At 42.2% G+C, this 21,664-nt stretch overlaps 1 protein-coding gene across 1 annotated transcript in view; it reads right to left on the bottom strand.

Annotated features, from left to right (window-relative positions):
- LOC108258981 (vang-like protein 1) overlaps nt 1-21,664 on the bottom strand; it is an 82,944-nt gene that overhangs the window by 39,932 nt on the left and 21,348 nt on the right. The window contains exons 2-3 of the mRNA XM_017458058.3: nt 16,173-16,444; nt 684-813 (exon numbers count right to left, since the gene is read on the bottom strand). Of these exons, the coding sequence (XP_017313547.1) occupies nt 684-813; nt 16,173-16,243 (201 nt within the window). The 5' untranslated portion in view covers nt 16,244-16,444. The remainder of the gene's footprint in view (nt 1-683; nt 814-16,172; nt 16,445-21,664) is intronic.

A 21,664-nucleotide genomic window follows, 5' to 3' on the forward strand; every position in this document is an offset into this window, starting at 1 on the left:
TGAAGGAACTCTTTCATGTTCTTAAAGAGTATTCTGCAATCATACACAACTGTGCAAGCGTAAGTATGTCAATTTTATTCAACACTGCGAAGCAGACCACACTGCTGAACAGAGTAAAGAAAAGCAAAATAGAAAACAGAATAAAACCAAATAAAGACAGACTATAGACAATAGTAAAAAAAAAAAAAAAAAAAGATTCAAACGCCTGGGAGAAGAAATATGTTTTCAGCCTCTTTTTAAAGTTGTTGATTGAGGGTACAAGACGGATGTCCAGTGGCAATTGATTCCATACACGAGGGGCGGCGACTGAAAAAGCTCTATCCCCCCTTAGTTTTTAAACCGGATCGAGGGACATGCAGAAGATCGTAAAAATCTGTTCGATGAATGTGGTGTGAGGAGATATTTGAGATAAGAAGGCGCTTGATCATTAAGAGTTTTAACGACAAACAACAGAATCTTAAACTGGATCCTAAAATGGACCGGGATCCGATGGAGCGAGGCTAAAATTGGGGTGACACGATCATATTTCTTTGCCCTGGTTAACAGCCTTGCAGCTGCATTCTGAACCGTCTCGAGACGAGCCAGAGATGACGGAGGAAGTAGAACAAACGGCTCATTTCTTTAGCTCCCTGCTGGAGTAACCTGCAGAGAATAGGTCTAAATCTCCAGATTCTATCTCTCACCTGTGTTTCATCTCCTCGCATGGACTGGTCTCCCAACAGGGGCTCTGCAGGAGGAGCGTTGATGGTGACGGACTTCTCCGAGCGACTGCTGTCTTTACTGCGAGACTTGTGTCGTTCTCTGCTGCGCTCTCTGAAAATAAATAGATAAATCCCGTTAGAATGTGAATCTATTAAGTGGCTAACAATATTCATTTATTCGACGAGTTATTAGATGAAGCTATTTGATGGCTGACGGAATTAACTGCTTGGAAGTCTTCACAGTTCTGCAAAGTCCCCGTGACATGACTTCTGAGCTGTGATTTGATTCCTACGCCGATGGTTAGCACGTTTGCCTCAGGTTGGGGGTTCGAATCCCGCCTCCACCCTGTGTGCGTGGAGTTTCCATGTTGTAGGCTTCGGGGGTTTCCTCCCGGTACTCCGCTTTCCTCCCCCAGTCCAAAGACATCCGTTGTAGGCTAAGCGGTATTTCCAAACGGTCCGTCGTGTGTGAATGGGTGTGTGATTGTGCCCTGTGATGGCTCGGCACCTCGTCCAGGGTGTACGCTACCCCGTGCCCCGAGTTCCCTGTGATCGACTCCAGGCTTCCCCTGTGACCCTGTGTATGATAAGTGATCTGGACGATGGATGGACGGATGAGAGGACGTTGACGTCTTTCCTGCACATTGACGCATCATCAAATGCCGGTTCTGTACAAATGGTAAACCGACTGGAATGAATTTTTGTTTTGTATCGACACATCCGTAAGGCTGTGACTGTTCAGTATTGTTCAGTGCTTGCAATGTTGGTACTGTCAATCATAATGCTAATCAGTGGCTAAAAGAATGCATGCGCTGTTAGGAATGTGAACATGTTCAGTGGAACTGTTCCGCTGTTGATGCAGTAGTGTAGGATCGCTGCTGGGAGGAAATCACACTGTACTGAATAGCTACCATTGTGAAAGTCGACTAGAACAGTGGATAGTTAAAGGGCTGAAACGGCATCTATAGCTGTCTGCTTTTCATCTGGTTCTTTATCATTGCTTGCTGTGCAAATCCGTTTTTTTCCCCCCATTCACACACAAACACGGCGTGGTTAAGCCAAGATACACAAGAATGCAAACTATGCAGACAGCCAGAGCAGCCGTAATCCTAATGTGCTTGACTTTTTGAATTGATGAATTTACTCACTGCATCAGCACAAACACACAGACAGAGAGACACAGAAAGCAAGCAGCTGTTCAAACTTGATAAAGTGGGAAATGCAACAGGGATGACAGACCTGCCATCACCTGCTCCAGCATAATGGCATGGCTGAAATGCCTACCTTTCCTTAATGACCAGCTAGTAAACTCGACAGTGAAAAAGTCCCAGTTCTAGCCCCCCCCCCCCAAAGTCTCTTATAAAGCAATCTTCTGTCATCGGGACCACATCTGAAATCCTTTGGCAGCAGCACAATGCATAAAATCATGCAGATGCAGGTTAAGAGCTTCAGTTAATGCTCATGCCAAACATCAGAATTGGGAAAAAGGATGATCTCCGCCAACGTGACGTTGACCGCAGCGTGGCTGTTGCAGGATGAAATATCTGGTTGGTGATCGAGGGAAGTCAGAATTGAACGGCCAGACAGGTTCGAGCTGTCAGGAAGGCTATAGTAACTCTTTACAACCAAGGCGATCAGAAAAGTATCTCAGAAGGCACAAAACACTGAACCTTGAGGCACATCAAGACCTCATCAAGTTCCAATCCTGTCAGCCAAGAACAGGAATCCGAGGCTACAGTGGACACAGACTCACCCAAACTGGGGATCTGAAAATCGGAAAACGACCAGGCGAAACTTTTTTCCAATGTTTTCCAACGCGTCCATCATTTTTGGCTGATTTTAGAATTAGATGAATAAGCAGGTGTAAAGGTGTTCCTATTAAAGTGGCCAGTGTAATCCCCCAGTAGTAACTTTCTAGAGCTCATTTAAAACAGCTGAAGCTGACCAAAGTAATGTACAACTGAGAGGGATTGAGATTGAAAAGGCACATCAACATTACAAAACGAGACAGAGTCAAATAAAACAAAACCACACTAAAAGATGAATAAAATACACGTTATAATAGATACACCCATCAGCCAGAACATTAAAACCACCTGCATGATACTGTGTAGGTCGCCCTTGTGCCACCAAAACAGCTCTGACACACTGAGGCATGGACTCCACAAGACCTCTGAAGGTGTGCTGTGGTATCTGGCACCAAGACGTCAGCAGCAGATCCTTTAAGTCCTGTAAGTTGTGAGGTGGGGCCTCCATGGATCACACTTGTTTGTCCGGCACATCCCACAGACGCTCGATCAGATTGGGATCTGGGGAATTTGGAGGTCAAGTCACCACCTTGAACTCTTTATGTTCCTCAAACCGTTCCTGAACAATGTTTGGAGTGTTGCAGGGCGCATTATCCTGCTGAAAGACGCCACTGCCATTAGGGAATACCGCCGCCATGAAGGGGTGTACTTGGTCTGCAATGTTTAGGTAGGTGGTATGTGTCATGAAAGCCAGGACTAAAGGTTAACCAGCAAACACTGTCCAGAGAATCGCACTGCCTCCGTCGGCTTGCCTTCTTCCCATAGTGCATCCTGCACATGATTCATCAGACCTTCTTACATTGCTCCATTGTCTAGTTCTGATGCTGAAATGCCCATTGTAGGTACTTTCGGTGGTGGACAGGGGTCAGTAGTTACTCTGCCCCATACACAGCAAGCTGTGATGCACTGTGTGTTCTGACAGCTTTCCATCAGATCCAGCATGAACTCTTTCAGCAATCTGTGCTACAGTAGCTCTTCTAGGGCGTCGGACCAGACGGGCTAGCCTTTGCTCCCCACGTGCATTAATGAATCTTGGGCGCCCATGACCCTGTCGCTCGTTCACCGGTTGTCCTTCCTTGGACCACTTTTGGAAGGTATTAACCACTGCATACCGGGAACACCCCACAAGACCTGCAGTTTTGGAGATGCTCAGACCCGGTTGTCTAGCCATCACAATTTGGCCCTCGTCAAAGTCGCTCAGATCCTCACGCTTGCCCATTTTTCCTGCTTTCATCACATCAACTCTGTGAACTAACTGTTCACTTACTGTGCCTAATATATCCACCGCTGGAAAGGTGCCACTGTAGCGAGATAATCAATGTGATTCACGTCACCTGTCAATGGTTTAAATGTTATGGTTGATCGGTGTAAACAGGTATAAATGAAGCGACTAATAAAACGACTAAGTAAGTAAACACATTGAATAAAACACCAAGGCTTAGAAACAGTTACACGTGAAAGAGAGAGAAAAAGAAAACAAACGTATTTATTATATTCTTAGCTATATCTTGAGAACGTATCTGACGATCTTATGATAAAAGTCCTATGATAAAAGATCTGCACCTCATATGAATGAACTTTGCTAAGGCTTCAACTGACGTGAAGAATTAACCTTAGAGAAAGCACTCGATACTAACCGACCAAGGTTTAGCTGCCAAACATTTCGTAGGAAAATCCTGAAAGTGAATTCCCAGGTCTTCACTTTAAATCTGTTGGAAAAAGTGGACAATTTCACACGGTCCAGTTTGGCAGCCGCACGACGCTGGACTCGTTAGGACGTTTCGTCTCTTGTTACATAACGCGGCGCCGCATAACTGTGTAAACGAAAACATTCTCTAGTTAGAGTGTTCGACTGGCCTGAGTGAATATGGGAACACAACGGTTAATATGGAAACCCCCGCAGCGAGGACGCAGTCTGAGGCTGCTTCATATAAACCCTAAAAATAAACAGGGTATATAGAGGATATCCTGAAGTTTAGACCGACACGCTGCTCTAAATGTTGTGGTTTCCATCACCCGCTTCCCTTTCCCCAGCACAGGACTTCAAACTCATGAACTCGGTAAGGAAGATGAATGACACATGGATTTGGAGAAAGAAAAAAGAAGCTATTTGGTGTACATGGATAATAAAAGCAGGAAGTGCTCCGAGCGTGAGACGCAGTGGGTCACGGCATCATACTAGCACTGTCAAAGCCCTTCAAACAGGCAGATGTCCTGTTATTACGGTTGCATGGGTATACCGTTTTGACGATATACCGCGGTATGAAAATTGGCGGTTATCATACCGTGTGCATTTGTTTACCAGTATTCAAAAGAGAATCTCACATGCGCATCTCCTTTACTCATCAATGTCCTGTCAGTCTCAGCAGCTTGCTCCACACACACGCGAGTACAGCTCAGAAAATCTCAGAAATTTAAATCAGCAGTGTGGGATTGAGCAGCTCAACGGTTAAGAATGAATGAATCTTTATTGGTCACATATACAGTAGAGCACAGTGAAATTGTTTTCTTCGCATACCCCAGCCTGTCAGGGAGCTGGGGTCAGAGCACAGGGTCACAGCACAGGGTCAGCCATGATATGGCGCCCCTAGAGCAGACAGGCAGTGCTGGGGCTTGAACCCCCGACCTTCCGATCAGTAACCCAAAGCCTTAACCACTAAGCCCCAGCACTGCCAATCCACCACTGTTGGGCCCTTGACCAAGGCCCTTAACCCTCAACTGCTCAGACGTGTAAATGAGATAAATGCAAGTCGCGCTGGATAAGGGTGCCAAATGCCATACATGTAAATGCGATCCCAAAAAGAAAGGGGGGTTGTCCTCAAGGATGGATATCGAGTTTGCGACAAACAAACAAAAAAAAAACCATCAGTGCAGATCACGGGAATGCGAACCTCCGACTGCTGAGATTATAAAAATACTCATCCTCATGATAATGATTACTCTACCCGTCTTGCTTTGACTCCAGCTACCTGTTATAACTAGAACGGGTGGAACCGCCCTAATAAACATACTGTTTCTGTCTTGTGTGTACCACACCCCTACCTGCACTATACCTGAAATGTTTTTCACTCCAGCACTCCAAAATCACTGAACCATAAATCATCTGGAGAGTGGAAAGGGAAAGAAAAAAATAATAAAAAAAAAAAAAAAATGCAGTCCCGTCCTGTGAAATCTCAGAGGGGAACTCCAGCGCCTGGCTGTGTTTACAAATTTCCCCACTTGGCCTATTGTTCTCGAAATGCACCATTTAGTGTTTAAGGTTCAGGGTACGAATCTTCCAATACCGCAGAGTACCGAAAGCCAAAACTTTTACAACATGAAGCAGAGTGTTGTTGGAAATGAGGACGCTATAAATAATTTATGCTTCCGTTTTACTGTTTTACCACATTCAAGTGATCCTAGTGACTCAGTGTGTTGATATAATCAGTGAAATCGGAGTATTACACAGATGGCCCCTGGGTCTACAACAGAATTGGACGAATCCCGGTCAAATAAATGCCTTTCAGCTTGATATCTTCAGATTATAAACCTCCTCAGATTAAGGTTGAAGCTCTAGGAACAGTATTAGCCTTTCATAGTGAAAATAATGATGTGCGTGGACGGCTCTGGAACCAGTTAATATCTAGGATTTGTCTAATTAATCCAATAACAGGCAGCATTGCTGCTTCACAGCTCCAGGATCCCCGAGTTTCCTCCTGAGCTTGGCTTACTGTCTGAGTGGAGTTTCTGCGCATGTTCTCCTCATATCTGTGTGGGTTTCCGGAGGGTTCCCCGGTTTCGTCCAACCTCCCGAAAAATTGCTTGCTTATCCTGCATTTCAATATTGTTTTTAATGAGCCCATGCCAACTTTCAGCTATAAGTGTGTGGGAATGACATGAACAGCAACATGCAGCACTAGGAGAAGTACGGAACATCAGGGTGTACTCGCACATGGCGATCTGTACCATGCCCGAGCACGTTTGACCCCCAAAGTCCAGATCGTTTGACTGGCGTGATCGCTCTGTTCCTCTTCAAGCGGGCCTGGGCGCCGTTCAGTTGGACTCGGGTATGATACGCATCTAGTGTGATCGTTAACTGTGGCCGAGCACGGAACTCGAAACATGACATCTATGACGCGACTGTTCCATTGAACAGAACACGTGGGTTTATAAAGGGTCTGGTTCTCACCTCGCTAATGAACGGGAAATGTAGTCGGCGAGTAAAGCTGCAAATCCGACGTCGACTGCTTCCGTGAAAATCTTCCGATTCGTGCAGCACGATGAAGGCATGTGAGAGGGGTGTGTGTCACCACGCCCCAAACGACTCCAAATAAACCACAAAGTTTCATTGATGGACTCCGCTGTGGTGCGCAAGAGCACTTTTCTTCCTGCTGTCTTCGAAAGAAAAAGTAGCATCGCAATGACGTAAACGTGCCCAGGCCGGGAACGCTAAGTGCAATCTGAGTGCAGGCCAGCGGGGGAGTGGGGAGGGGGTACAATCGTGCACGGTAAAAGGCAACGGGGCCAAGTGTGAGTACGACCCAAGAGAACATCCGTCCATCTTCTACCACTGACTCCTTTTCCTGTGCCTATCCCAGGGAGCATCGGGCACAAGGCGGGGTACACCCTGGACGGGGTGCCAGTCCATCGCAGGGCACAATCACATACACACGCACACACCCATTCATACACTATGGACACTTTAGACCTACCATGCATGTCTTTGGACTGGGAGAGGAAACCGGAGTACCCGGAGGAAACGGGGAGAACCCATAGCTCAGGGAGAACATGCAAACTCCGCACACACATGGCCCCGACCCTGGAGGTGTGAGGCGAACGTGCTAACCACTAAGCCACCGTGTGCCCAACATATTCACCAATAATAAAATAATTGAAAAAATGGAAATAATAAAACGGTCAGTTTCCTTCCACCTATTTCATGAGTGTCTTCTTGACACGAGTTACAGTACATCAGGCTGTTAACCAGAGCCATGGTTCTCAAAATGGGGCCCAGGGACACCCAGGGGTGATTCATCACAGTTAAAGATCCGATTTATTATCGATTTCTTGTCGTTTTTTTTATTTATTAGTCGCTTGAAATTGGTTTCGATTCATCCAAACCTCAATAGCTCTCAAACAAGACCTAGAAATAATGTCAGCTTGGACCACAATGCGTCCTGTTGGTAGAACAAAAGTCTATTGCTTCAATAAACAAATATGACTTGTGCATATTTAAATAATGTTCACGAAATACATCTCTACTGAGGGGGGGTCTGTGGAAACTGAATAACGTTAAATGGGATCCTGGCTAGAAGAAAAGTTTGAGAACTAGACAACTTGCTAAACATCAATCCTTGAGTGACTAAACTCCCAATCTCAATACAGCGCCCAAAGTGTTCGATTCTGAAAGAGTCGTTTTTACAGCTTCTGCTCAAGCTTCTTTTCCTGCCAGGTTTAGCTTCAGCTTGGAAAGTGTACCATTACGGTATCTGAATTCCTCAACCCTTCAAGGACTCAACTACCAACTTTAATTTCAACGGTTAAACCCATTCCGGATGAAAATCCTTATGAAGGGCACTGGGATTCACTCAAGGGAAAATAAAGCTGATAAGGGCATGTTAAAACAGTACTGGGCTAGTCTAGATTGATTTTTCCCCTCGCTGAGCGCCAAAACCAACCTTCATTGAACGGCGACAGTGGCAGATAAATTAGCACTTGAAAGGGTCTACCGCATTTTGGATTCAGTACGAGACTCTAAGGCTTGATTAATGGTATTTGACTTCCAGTGTTGCTTCCAAATACAGGTATTAGACTGAAGTAGACATGCTTCCTGTGGGGGTTTGGGATTCTGCCAGCTTTTCCCACACTTGGGCCAACATTCTGAACAAAACTCTAACAACATCCAGTGATCGACTCAAGAGAAACTCATCAATCTTGTTCGCTTTCACGCCAGCTTGAGCATCTGAGCAAGAAAACTACTTATTTATACCGAGAGATTAGCCGTTAGCTAAAGGCCAAGAACTCCCGAGGCCAAGAACTCCTTATTGTAAGCGAGCGAGTGCTCAGAAATGAAAGAGCAGCCGGTTCTGGTTTCCCAAAGTCTCAGTGTTACTACAGAGTTAAGTGCTTCTTATTGCCTCTTTTACAACCTGCCCATGCTGAATTCACAGAATTCAGAATAGTTATGCGCGCTCAAATCTTCTGGGGGTTTTTTTTTTTGTGTGTGGGTCTTATTTCTTGTTTGTTTCACAATAAAAGATTTTGCATCTTCAAAGTGGTAGGCATGCTGTGCAAATCAAATCCAAATCCATTTTAATTCCAGGTTGTAAGGCAAAATAGGAAACACGCCAAGACGGGTGAATACTTCCGCAAGGCACTGTACGTGCTACGTTATAATTCTCATTGGAACAGCGCGACTGTGTTATAGCTCGTTATCGCTGGATAAAACCTTTCGAGAAAGATGAAACAATATGGCGAAGAACAGTACTCGATAGTGCAGTACTCATGAATTAATGATCGATTCTTCGTTTTAAAGGCCATAAATGATTGATTTTCTTCCTAATCGAGAGGTGCCTGATGGAGCAGCTCTGCTGAAAATCTCCTCAAATGTGACCATAAGTACTTAATAAAAGGCTACGGTGCAGGTGATGGACTGCCTTGGCGATTTCCGAGTGTGTCAGACAATTACGACAATTACAGATAAAAGGGAAGGCATGCAGAAATGTAAGGCTTACGCACCGATGCTCTAGAAAGTATTTCCTCGTTAGAACAGAGCCATCCTTTGCAGAAGAGCCTGGAGGACACGTCGCATAATCCAGCGAGACGGGTTTTTGTAACTTTTAAGCTCCCCTTTGCCCCTGAAGGATTAGCGCCTTTGACACTGGGATATTTCATTCAAACTGGGAAGCATATAATTAGGATTAAGCAAATCAGAAAGCTCAATTTTTCACACGAAGCTAGCGAGTGGGACCTAATTATTATAGGACGGAACACATGAATATAGCAGTGTTCGGATTTAACAAACGGCCACTACATTAACTAGTATTTTGGTTGTTTTTTTTTGAAACGTAATGCCTTTTTCTTAGGACAAATCACAGGACGTCACTGTTAACAAAAGACATTACCAGGTGTCATTTTACCGAGAGAAAAAAACCGGAAACGCTACCGAGACTGAGAGTGCTCCCAACCGAGACTTGACCACGTCGACGACCAGAAGAATTACTTTGTTGAATAACAACCCATTATACTTTGTTAAACAACAATCTCCTTATTATTAGTCTTAAATTTGCATGGTACATCCCCGTGTGTGTGTGGAAAACAATAACATATTACGACGAGAGCATTAATATTAACATCATCATTGACGTTACAGCCGGAACTCCCTGTGCTGCTATACTATAATAACGCCCACCTTCTGGCCAATCAGATTTGAGCATTCGACAGAGCTATGGTAGCTCCGATTTCGAATATTTCCACAAAAGGTAAAAAATGCCAGGGTACAACACGCAAAAGCATTTACGACTATGGCCAGGTAGTAAATTATCTGTCAGCAAAATGCTTGGGGTTGTTGATCACGCTGGCGAAACCAGGAGAACCAGTTGGTTAGGTTTTAAACACACGCTGATTTATAAGCCGCTCGGATATTAGCCGTACCTCATAACTTTAGCTTTGAAGAATGCCCTGAAGTGATTGTGTGTTTGTTCTTGTAAGTAGCGATCATTGCAGCCAGTCCCACAGGGACTTTCTATTCTTACAGGTGGCTTGGGGGGGGGGGGGGGGGGGGGGGGGGGGGGGAGGGGCTTTAAATTCATTCACTCTGTGGTATTACTGCGTGTACATGAGTCTCAGACTTGATATTTCCTACTGCTCTAGATCTACTGTATGTATATTTCTGACCTGAAATTAGAGCTGCAACGACTAATCAAGAACACCGATAATAATTGATTACGAAAATCGTCGTCAACGAATAAGTTTACATTATTTAAATGGGTATTTATGCGTTATATTCAATGGATGCACAAAAAGCACTGAAATAAACTGCAGTCCTAAATTAATAATATATATTCTGGTGTGTGTGTGTGTGTGTGTGTGTGTGTGTGTGTATTGGGTTCTTTTCTGTTTTGGACAAACAGTTGCGTAAAGTTTTAGTCTGTTTGTAACACTCAGTTTGTGGATTTTATTTTAAATAAACAAAAAAAGGGTACTGGAATTTTGCCCCGCCCCCCCCATCCGATTAATCGGGGGGGGGGAAATAAATAAATAAATAATCAGCCAACTAATCGGTTATGAAAATAATTGCTAGTTGCAGCCCTACCTGTGATCACATTCTGTACCAGACTGTAACAGCGTGTTCTCCGTCTCATATTATACAGTATAGTGAAGATCCATGATGAAGAACGTTACCGTGTTCTGCTGGTGTCGATCACTGAGCACTGGGCTCGTGCATACAGGCGGGATTAAAATAAACAAAGCGAGTTTGAGGTAATATTGAGATATTTTGTTCTTTCTTTTACTTCTTGCCGCTGCCATGAGTGTATTTGTAGCGGTCACCCAGTGGACAACTAGGTTCAACAACTAGAAAAAGAAACTCACAAAGCAAAGCAAACACTTTTATTTACTGAAAAAATATTTAAGCTTGACACTGGTGTGAAGCGCCTCGATTCCGTAAGTTTAGCATGAGCTACTCGCGCCGAATCCCACCGCCTGGCTGTCTGTAGATGGCAGAGATAGCGCAGTTGTTAAGGCATTGGACTTCTGACCAAGTTCTGGTCAAGAGTTCAAATCCCAGCACCACCAAGCTGTCCCTGTTGGGCCCTTGAGCGAGACCCTCAACTGCGCGGTTGTAGAAATGAGTAAGTCGCTCTGGATAAGAGCATCTGCCAAATGCCATAAATGTAATGGAAATGGAAACACGAGGCTGTCGAGACACGGAACTTATTGAATAATTTCATTTACAGTCAAGGACGGGTGAATAAGACATAGCGACGGATTAGACACTTACATTAGACATAGCGACGAATTAGACACTTACATTAGACATAGTGACGAATTAGACACTTACGTTATACATAGCGACGAATTAAACACTTACATTAGACATAGCGACGAATTAGACACTTACGTTATACATAGCGACGAATTAGACACTTACATTAGACATAGCGACGAATTAGACACTTACGTTATACATAGCGACGAATTAAACACTTACATTAGACATAGCGACGAATTAGACACTTACATTAGACATGGCGACGAATTAGACACTTACATTAGACATGGCGACAAATTAGACACTTACATTAGACATAGCGACGAATTAAACACTTACATTAGACATAGCGACGAATTAGACACTTACATTAGACATAGCGACGAATTAGACACTTACATTAGACATAGCGACGAATTAGACACTTACATTAGACATAGCGACGAATTAGACACTTACATTAGACATAGCGACGAATTAGACACTTACATTAGACATAGCGACGAATTAAACACTTACATTAGACATAGCGACGAATTAAACACTTACATTAGACATAGCGACGAATTAAACACTTACATTAGACATAGCGACGAATTAAACACTTACGTTATACATAGCGACAAATTAAACACTTACATTAGACATAGCGACGAATTAGACATAGTGAATTAGACATGGCGACATTAGACATAGCGACGAATTAAACACTTACATTAGACATAGCGACGAATTAAACACTTACATTAGACATAGCGACGAATTAGACACTTACATTAGACATAGCGACGAATTAAACACTTACATTAGACATAGCGACGAATTAAACACTTACATTAGACATAGCGACGAATTAGACACTTACATTAGACATAGCGACGAATTAGACACTTACGTTATACATAGCGACGAATTAGACACTTACGTTATACATAGCGACGAATTAGACACTTACGTTATACATAGCGACGAATTAGACACTTACATTAGACATAGCGACGAATTAGACACTTACATTAGACATAGCGACGAATTAAACACTTACATTAGACATAGCGACGAATTAGACACTTACATTAGACATAGCGACGAATTAGACATAGTGAATTAGACATGGCGACATTATACATAGCGACGAATTAAACACTTACATTAGACATAGCGACGAATTAGACACTTACATTAGACATAGCGACGAATTAGACACTTACATTAGACATAGCGACGAATTAGACACTTACATTAGACATAGCGACGAATTAGACACTTACATTAGACATAGCGACGAATTAGACACTTACATTAGACATAGCGACGAATTAGACACTTACATTAGACATGGCGACGAATTAGACACTTACATTAGACATGGCGACGAATTAGACACTTACATTAGACATAGCGACGAATTAAACACTTACATTAGACATAGCGACGAATTAGACATAGTGAATTAGACATGGCGACATTATACATAGCGACGAATTAAACACTTACATTAGACATAGCGACGAATTAGACACTTACATTAGACATAGCGACGAATTAGACACTTACATTAGACATAGCGACGAATTAAACACTTACATTAGACATAGCGACGAATTAAACACTTACATTAGACATAGCGACGAATTAAACACTTACATTAGACATAGCGACGAATTAGACACTTACATTAGACATAGCGACGAATTAAACACTTACATTAGACATAGCGACGAATTAAACACTTACATTAGACATAGCGACGAATTAAACACTTACATTAGACATAGCGACGAATTAGACACTTACATTAGACATAGCGACGAATTAAACACTTACATTAGACATAGCGACGAATTAAACACTTACATTAGACATAGCGACGAATTAAACACTTACATTAGACATAGCGACGAATTAGACACTTACATTAGACATAGCGACGAATTAAACACTTACATTAGACATAGCGACGAATTAAACACTTACATTAGACATAGCGACGAATTAGACATAGTGAATTAGACATGGCGACATTATACATAGCGACGAATTAAACACTTACATTAGACATAGCGACGAATTAAACACTTACATTATACATAGCGACGAATTAGACACTTGCATTAGACATGGCGACGAATTAGACACTTACATTAGACATGGCGACGAATTAGACACTTACATTAGACATAGCGACGAATTAAACACTTACATTAGACATAGCGACGAATTAAACACTTACATTAGACATGGCGACGAATTAGACACTTACATTAGACATGGCGACGAATTAGACACTTACATTAGACATAGCGACGAATTAAACACTTACATTAGACATAGCGACAAATTAGACACTTACATTAGACACTATCATAACAATAAACTCATTCATTTCATTTCCTTTACTCGGCATTAAGACACTTAAATAACTAAACCACCACGTTATTATATTACATTAGCTACCACTTTTTTTTCCTTTTTTTTTTAAGCCCTGTCATTTCCCTGCCAACCAAACCATGGGGCTGGGAAGCACATTGATGCTTTTACCTGCCTGGTGGCCTAGCTAATAAATTCATGATTGGTCCATCCCTGAAGAAAAGGAAAAATCTCTATGGAAATGTGAAAAGCGAGCTGGGGAATGAGGCAGGAAGGAAAGTGAGAAAAAATATCCGTCTCCCCGAGCCCTCCAAAACCTTAGAGCCAATGCAGGTGCTGGTGCAAGAAAAAGGAAAGAAAAGACATGGAGATAGAGGTGTACAGACCCCAGAGAGAGAGAGAGAGAGAGAGAGAGAGAGAGAGAGAGAGAGAGAGAGAGAGAGAGAGAGAGAGAGAGAGCCGAGTGATACAAAGAAAGACAGGATTAGTCTCCATGGTGCCTCAGCACCTGTCTGCTACTGACTTCCTGAACCTGTCAGTCAGAGCAATTTAACCACTGAAAGATAAATAGCCCAGAGAAAACTAACCTGCCGAACAGCAGGAAGAAAGAAAAGGGGAGAAAAGAAGGGAGAGATTCAAAGAACATGAGTCAAGGCTTTGTAATACTTGTGGTATTTGGGGCGAAAATAAGTTGAGGGTCTACTCATCACTGGAAGACACTGCTCTCTCATGTGGTGTTTGTTTTTTTCCGAATTCCAAAAAACTGGCGATTTGAAAAAAATTCTATTCACTTTGAGGGTTTTTTTTCTTTTTCATCATACACTACTTCCAAATCGGACGAGTGCAACGCTGTAAAGGTCGGTACAGTTGAGTGTTTACCACCGCGTCTGTTATTAAGCGCTTGAGCACTGGAGACACCAGTTGGTTGCGTTTAGCGATTGGAATTTCCCCCCGTCTTTCCGTTATGCAGGTCTTCAGCTACGCAATTGTACGGGGACTCGAGTGCCGTTTTTTTCTGCTTCATGATGCGCCACACCTTCTCGACTGGAGGCAGCGCAGGACCGCGGGTAGGCCGATGTAGCACCCGCGGTCTCGGCTTACGCAGCCGTAATGCGCTTGTAATCCGGGCAGAACGTGGTCCCTGGAAACAACAGCGTCTGGATGGCAGCATATGTTGCTCCGAAATGTCTACATATCGTCCTGCATTAATGAGGCCCTCACAGATGTGCAAGTTCCCCATGCCATGGGCACTGACACACCCGCATACCACGACAGACGCTGGCTTTTGGACCTGGCGCTGATAACAGCTTGGATGGTCCCTTTCCTGTTTGGACCGAACACCACGACAGCTGTTTTGTCCAAGGAGGATTTGAAATGTCGACTCGTCAGACGACAAAACACGCTTCCACTGTGCTACTGTCCATCTCAGATGGGACCGAGCCCAGAGAAGTCTTCTGGAGCAGAGCTTCTGGATAACGTTCATGTATGGCTTCTGCTTCGCCTAGTAAAGCCTTAACCTGCATCTATAGATGCAGCAGTGAACAGTGTTGACTGACAAAGGTTAATGAAGTATTGCCATGCCGTGATATCCATTACAGAACCTTACGACTGTGACGTCTGAGAGACTGGAGGTCATGCTCGTCCGGGAGCGATTTTCGACCTTGCCCTTTACGCACCGGGATCTGACCGGATTCCTCGAACCTTTGAATCACATTGTGCACTATACAGGCTGAAATGCACGAATCCCTAGCCAATTCTCTTTGGGGAACGTCGTTTTCGAAATTCGGGATTATTCACCGACACATCTGTTGGCGAACTGCCGTCCGAGTCTCGACCCGTCCTTGCTCCTGAAGGACTAGACCATTCTAGAAGGCTCCTTATATACTACAACACGACTGCCTCAACTCTTTCACATCACCTCGTTATTTCAACTTCGTTATTAAGTCCTAAATTGCCCCCGTCCCAACTATTTTTGGAACGTGTTGCAAGCATCAATTTCTGACTAAAAACATACGTCTTTTTATAAAAAAAAAAAAAAAAAAAAAAAAAAAACGCCGTCAAATGGGTAATACAGGAAATACCTTGTCTACTGTTTTTGTTTGAATACAAGTCAAAGTAAATTTTCCGGTCTACTGTGCTAAAGAAAACTTTGGGACATTTCTTGGAGAATGCAACTGGGCGTTTTCTAATTCGAAAAGAACACGCACAAATACAAATACACAAACCTATGGATGTTTTTTTCCCCTGACGATGAGAGTATAATGCATCACTGTAAGTATAAAGTTCTTCGCATGTATGCGTTGACTTCATATTCATGCTTACCCATGTCTGTGGGATCCTCTCGACCGGCCCGAGTGATACGAGTAGCCGGAGTAGGTGGACTCGGTGTCCATGGTAACGCGTTCCTGCCCCAGCGATTGGCTGAGGGCGTCCTGTATGTTGCTCGGCTTGGCGGTGGGCGGGTGTATCAGGAGCTTGTGGGCGTTTTTGTCTGGTAGAAAGTGGAACTCGCTCAAGAGATTGGCGTAGAGTATGCGCTGTCGAGTGTCAATCTTGGATGTGAGCCTGGAGGCTCCCAGCCATCAGACATCAATCTGAAATGACAGAAATTCAGGACTGTAAAAACACGTACAACACAAAAGCTGACAATAGAAATGAAACAAAAATAGGATTTTGAATCGCGAGAGCGGCCGTTTGAATTCCATCCGACTTTTACGATGTCGTCTTACGCTTTGAGAAGGAGAAACGCAACCCGATGACAAGTGGGTGATCTACGTGTAAACCACTTTGGCCGATCAGAACACTGCATATACACACGTGTACATCCGTTAATAAACAGATTGAAAAAAGATGAATGCCACAATACAGGGGAAGAATTACGGAATAATGACGCTACCGTGTTGCTAATTGCTGGCTCAGACATCGTCGAAGAGTAGATTATTAATTATCCAGCGGTTATATTACACGATTAAAACATTCCAGCTGCCTCCTTCTGTCTTTAAGCAGTAGACCAAATACTTCATTTTTAAAGCGGACTTTATCATCCTTAACGCATTACAACTTTACATGCTAATAAAATAAAATATTGCATGATATTCATGATTTTCCCAGTTCGCCGAGATCTTGGAGGTCTGGGAAATGCACGTTGTATCCAATCCTTCCGATTTCGTCTCATCATTTAGACATTGCAAATGGTCGGGCCAATTATTTATTTGTGCAACAGCTGCCATCTTACTTCTCTAAAGTACAAGAGCCCTAAGGCTAAAGGAGAGGACGGAGAAAGAATTTCACAAGGCGAAGCTCCATTTTTTTGTTGCTGTTGTTTTGTTTTACATCGGTCTGGATTTATTATACTCTACTGCGGAGTTCATGGAGCCAGGTTTTTAAAATCGAGGAACATCAGTGTGACTTTTAAAACTTTGAACCAAAATAGTACAGCGGGGCCAAACCCCAGTGTTTGTATGCGTGTGAATGACTTGTCGCCAAGTAGCCGTGCTTCTGCTTTGCTGGAGTAGTGTTGGGTCATGTTGGGCATTATCAGACAGCACTACTGGCCATAACAGGGCTACCAGGTGGTGGAAAATACTTCAGTAACTCTACTTGGTTACTATACTTGTGTATAATCTTGGGGTATTTATACTTTCAGTATTACTGATACTGAATACTTGTACTCTTAATTACATTCCCAAAATTAAAAAAAAATAAATAAAGTTTTTACTCCTTACATTTTTATTTCGACCGTCAAATATCAAAAGGCCATATGTATATATATGTAAATATATATATGTAAGCCAAAACTCGTACAAAACGATGCGCCTCCTTTCCTCGCTAGACGGCATGACCTCCAGCGAATTTGAAAAAGCCGTATTGAGGTCAGTTCTGCGAATTTTCCAACAAAAACTAGTTACATTTAACTACGATAGTCTTTTCTTTGCTAATGTCAGGTTACATTAGCATCAATTCCAGTAGCTAACTTAACTGGCTGTGTCAAATAATGATAAATATTGGTTATTTATGCAATATTTCACTTGTGATTAATTACTTAGCCTTAGTCATGAGTTCTCTCATCAATCGGACGCTACAGCCTGGAGATCGCTGAGGACGGTACCGCTTGAAGTACTATGGAAATGCTTTTGGACCTCAATTCCACATGGACATTCTCACTGTGGTTGCTGGGACGACGGTTGCTACTATGGTCTTGGACTGCATTACCACATGCCGATTTGCACTCGGGTCTCCTTTAGTGAACAGTGGACTAGTTCAACAAACAGACTTCACATTAAACCATAATGAACTTTCTTTTACTCTCACACTATCTGTTGTTACCCAGATGAGGACGGGTTCCCTTCTGAGTCTGCTTCCTCGCATTGTGACAAAGATCCACCGCTACCGCGACGTGACACAAAGCAGTACTCGCACAGCTCGCCGACTCATCCGCCTGATCCCAGGCCAGCTCGCACCGTCGGGCGAAATTAAAACTGACAGCTACTGAGTGATAGTCTAATGTTTCATCGAGATCAAAGTCAGGCTAAAACACACACACACACACACACACACACACACACACACACCTCAATCAGGTCAATCTCATATTTCAAACCACAATCAAAACTTTCAGACTCACACTTTTCTGTTCAACTCTTCTTCATGGATACTTCATTCTGTGCAGACAAAAATGGCTTCAATGTTCCATCCTAATCAGGCCGTATTCACGTGTGAAGTACACGTGTGTCACTCACTTGCCAAGACCATGTGAATCTTCTTTACAACAATTTCACCATTTTTTGCTGAACCAGGCTCGACGTGAATAGAAGTAGTTATAATTGCTAGCTAGAATTTTCATTATTTCCAATGAATTGTGAGTGAGGTGCCCGATTCTCCACAAGAAGTGTGTGTGTGTGTGTGTGTGTGTGTGTGTGTGTGTGTGTGTGTGTGTGTGTGTGTGTGTGTGTGTGTGCGCGCGCATCTCTAAGTGTGTAAAATTAGGATGGAGAGTAAAAAGCCCACTTCTCTCGTGTGTTTATGATCAAACCCTTTCGAAAGGAAATCCACAGAAGGCCCGATTTAACGGTACCGGGAGAGATTAGACCTAGAGAGGGCCCTGTGGTGTTTTTTTCCAAGACGCTCAGCTGTGATTTTAAAGGACTTTAATGAGTCTCCGTTTATAAAGAGACGACGGGAATGGAGAGAACCAGACTTGGTACATGCTACCAGTTTAATTCAGCTTCGGTGTGGACAGCTACAGCTGAATATTAAGGGTTCAGGCAGGAACTGACAAGCTGAGCCTTGCCCAAATGCTGCAGTGTGAATGTGTGTGTGTGAGAGAGAGAGAGGTAAGATTTTACTCTACGTGTGTGTGCACAAGTGTGTGTGTGGAAAAAGAAAGAGAGAGAGAGAGAGAGAGAGAGAGCGCGAGAGAGAGAGAGAGAGAGAGAGAGAGAGAGACAGAGAGAGAGACAGAGAGAGAGAGAGTGTGTACACAAGCTACAGACACACAACTACAGAAATACTACACAAAAAACCCCCACATTTCTAATATTGTAGGCAAAGCTGTCTCGTATTAGCGCAGTGCATCACACTCTCCCATAGTTTCTCCATCTGAACCGAGATTCTATCCAGAGTGACATATCCAAAGGATATGACCCGATGAGTCCTCGACCAAATCCAGGTTTTCTCCCGTTCCTCACTCACTCACAGTGTCTTACTGATTAACAGAATCAATTACAGCCTCTCATTTAACATGCAGAAAGACATTACAGAGGAAAATAAAGCTTGGGAGGAAGCTGCAGAGATCGGTGGGCGCACGAAAGTAGCTAGTCCCTTTAGCCTGTTTAACCTGCTTATCTACAAAACCGAGGACGAGCAAGTCAATCGAATGTGAAGACCTTTTCACTCAAAATGGGGAGTATAAATCGTACAGGGGGCTTGAGGCTATGCTTTCTCGTTGGAAAAATTAATAAACAAGCAAACAAACAAACAAACAAATAAATAATAATAATACAGGAAAGTGCATGCCCATAAGTGACAACAGTAGGGGTTGAACGAAGAGTTAGAATTTCCAAAACTTGGAAAGGATGTGGTGTCCTCGGGTATTCCTGCATCACTAATTTAATTCTGAATTTTGGCCATAGTATTTATGTATTTATGACCCTTGTTTTCCATTGTATTTGAACTGCTTTGTGGCATTTCACTGAAAATATTTATTTCAAAAAAAATAAAATATATCAGATTATGGACATCTGTAAAGAATCATTTAAAGACAGAATCAAAACACATCTAAGAGTCTCTTTTTTCTCACTGCTAATTATAGATTTTTAACACTGGATTTAATTATAGATTAACACTGGATTTAATTATAGATTTTCATCACAGGATTTAATTATAGATTTTTAACACTGGATTTAATTATAGATTTTTAACACTGGATTTAATTATAGATTTTTAACACAGGATTTAATTATAGATTTTTAACACAGGATTTAATTATAGATTTTTAACACAGGATTTAATTATAGATTTTTAACACTGGATTTAATTATAGATTTTTAACAGGATTTAATTATAGATTTTTAACACATGATTTAATTATAGATTTTTAACACAGGATTTAATTATAGATTTTTAACACTGGATTTAATTACAGATTTTAGCACTGGATTTAATTATAGATTTTTTTTTTACAGGATTTAATTATAGATTTTTAACACAGGATTTAATTATAGATTTTTAACACTGGATTTAATTATAGATTTTTAACAGGATTTAATTATAGATTTTTAACACATGATTTAATTATAGATTTTTAACACAGGATTTAATTATAGATTTTTAGCACTGGATTTAATTATAGATTTTTAACACATGATTTAATTATAGATTTTTAACAGGATTTAATTATAGATTTTTAACACAGGATTTAATTATAGATTTTTAGCACTGGATTTAATTACAGATTTTAGCACTGGATTTAATTATAGATTTTTAACACTGGATTTAATTATAGATTTTTTTTTTACAGGATTTAATTATAGATTTTAGCACTGGGTGCAAATAGTTTCTCTATCCGTTTTCTCAACATCAGCATGGATGCTTTGCCCAGAGTATCTTCTATTGGCTGACACATGATCCACCATGCATTCCACCAAAATCTTAACCCGGATGAACTTTTTAAACAGGACAACGGTGTCATTTTTCCACATCGGCATGCGTTGTCCATCGACACATTGCTCTGAATGAAATCACTGGCGTGCACATTTTTAAAAAGAGACCAAACCGTCCTTGTTTGTTATGCTTCCTTAAAACCCTTCTGTACGAAACGGTGACTCCCTCTGCGTGACTCTTTTTGTCCACCAGCACAGATCCTGCCACAGAGTCGGGGAAACAACTCAATTTCCAGCTGTCACCGTTTCTATTCTCTCCTCATGCTATAAATAACAGCTGATCGCTGATAACACTGTGCTCACGAAACAGAACGTGTGTTATTACTCCAGCATTACCGCAGCACAATGCGTCTCCGGATATTTTAACAGGAAAATCTGACACCGCTAATAAGAGAATAGCGGTCGCTCCGGCCTTTTGTAATTGCCGTATAATTAGCCTAGCTCTTGTTGCTAATTACCTTTACTATGACAATTGCTACCATTGTATTTTTTTTTTTTTTTTTTTTTTTTTTTACTCTTGATTCACAGAGCAAAAATTTGGTAAGGTGATATCTCTGACACAGAGACAAAAGACAAAGTCGAGGCTTGGATTATTGAAACAGAAGTGGCTTGTGAATTTCCTTGTTTTGGAATTTGTGGGAAAGAGAAAGACTT

This window comes from Ictalurus punctatus, chromosome 26 (genome assembly GCF_001660625.3).
Source record: "Ictalurus punctatus breed USDA103 chromosome 26, Coco_2.0, whole genome shotgun sequence".
Lineage (NCBI taxonomy): Eukaryota > Metazoa > Chordata > Actinopteri > Siluriformes > Ictaluridae > Ictalurus > Ictalurus punctatus.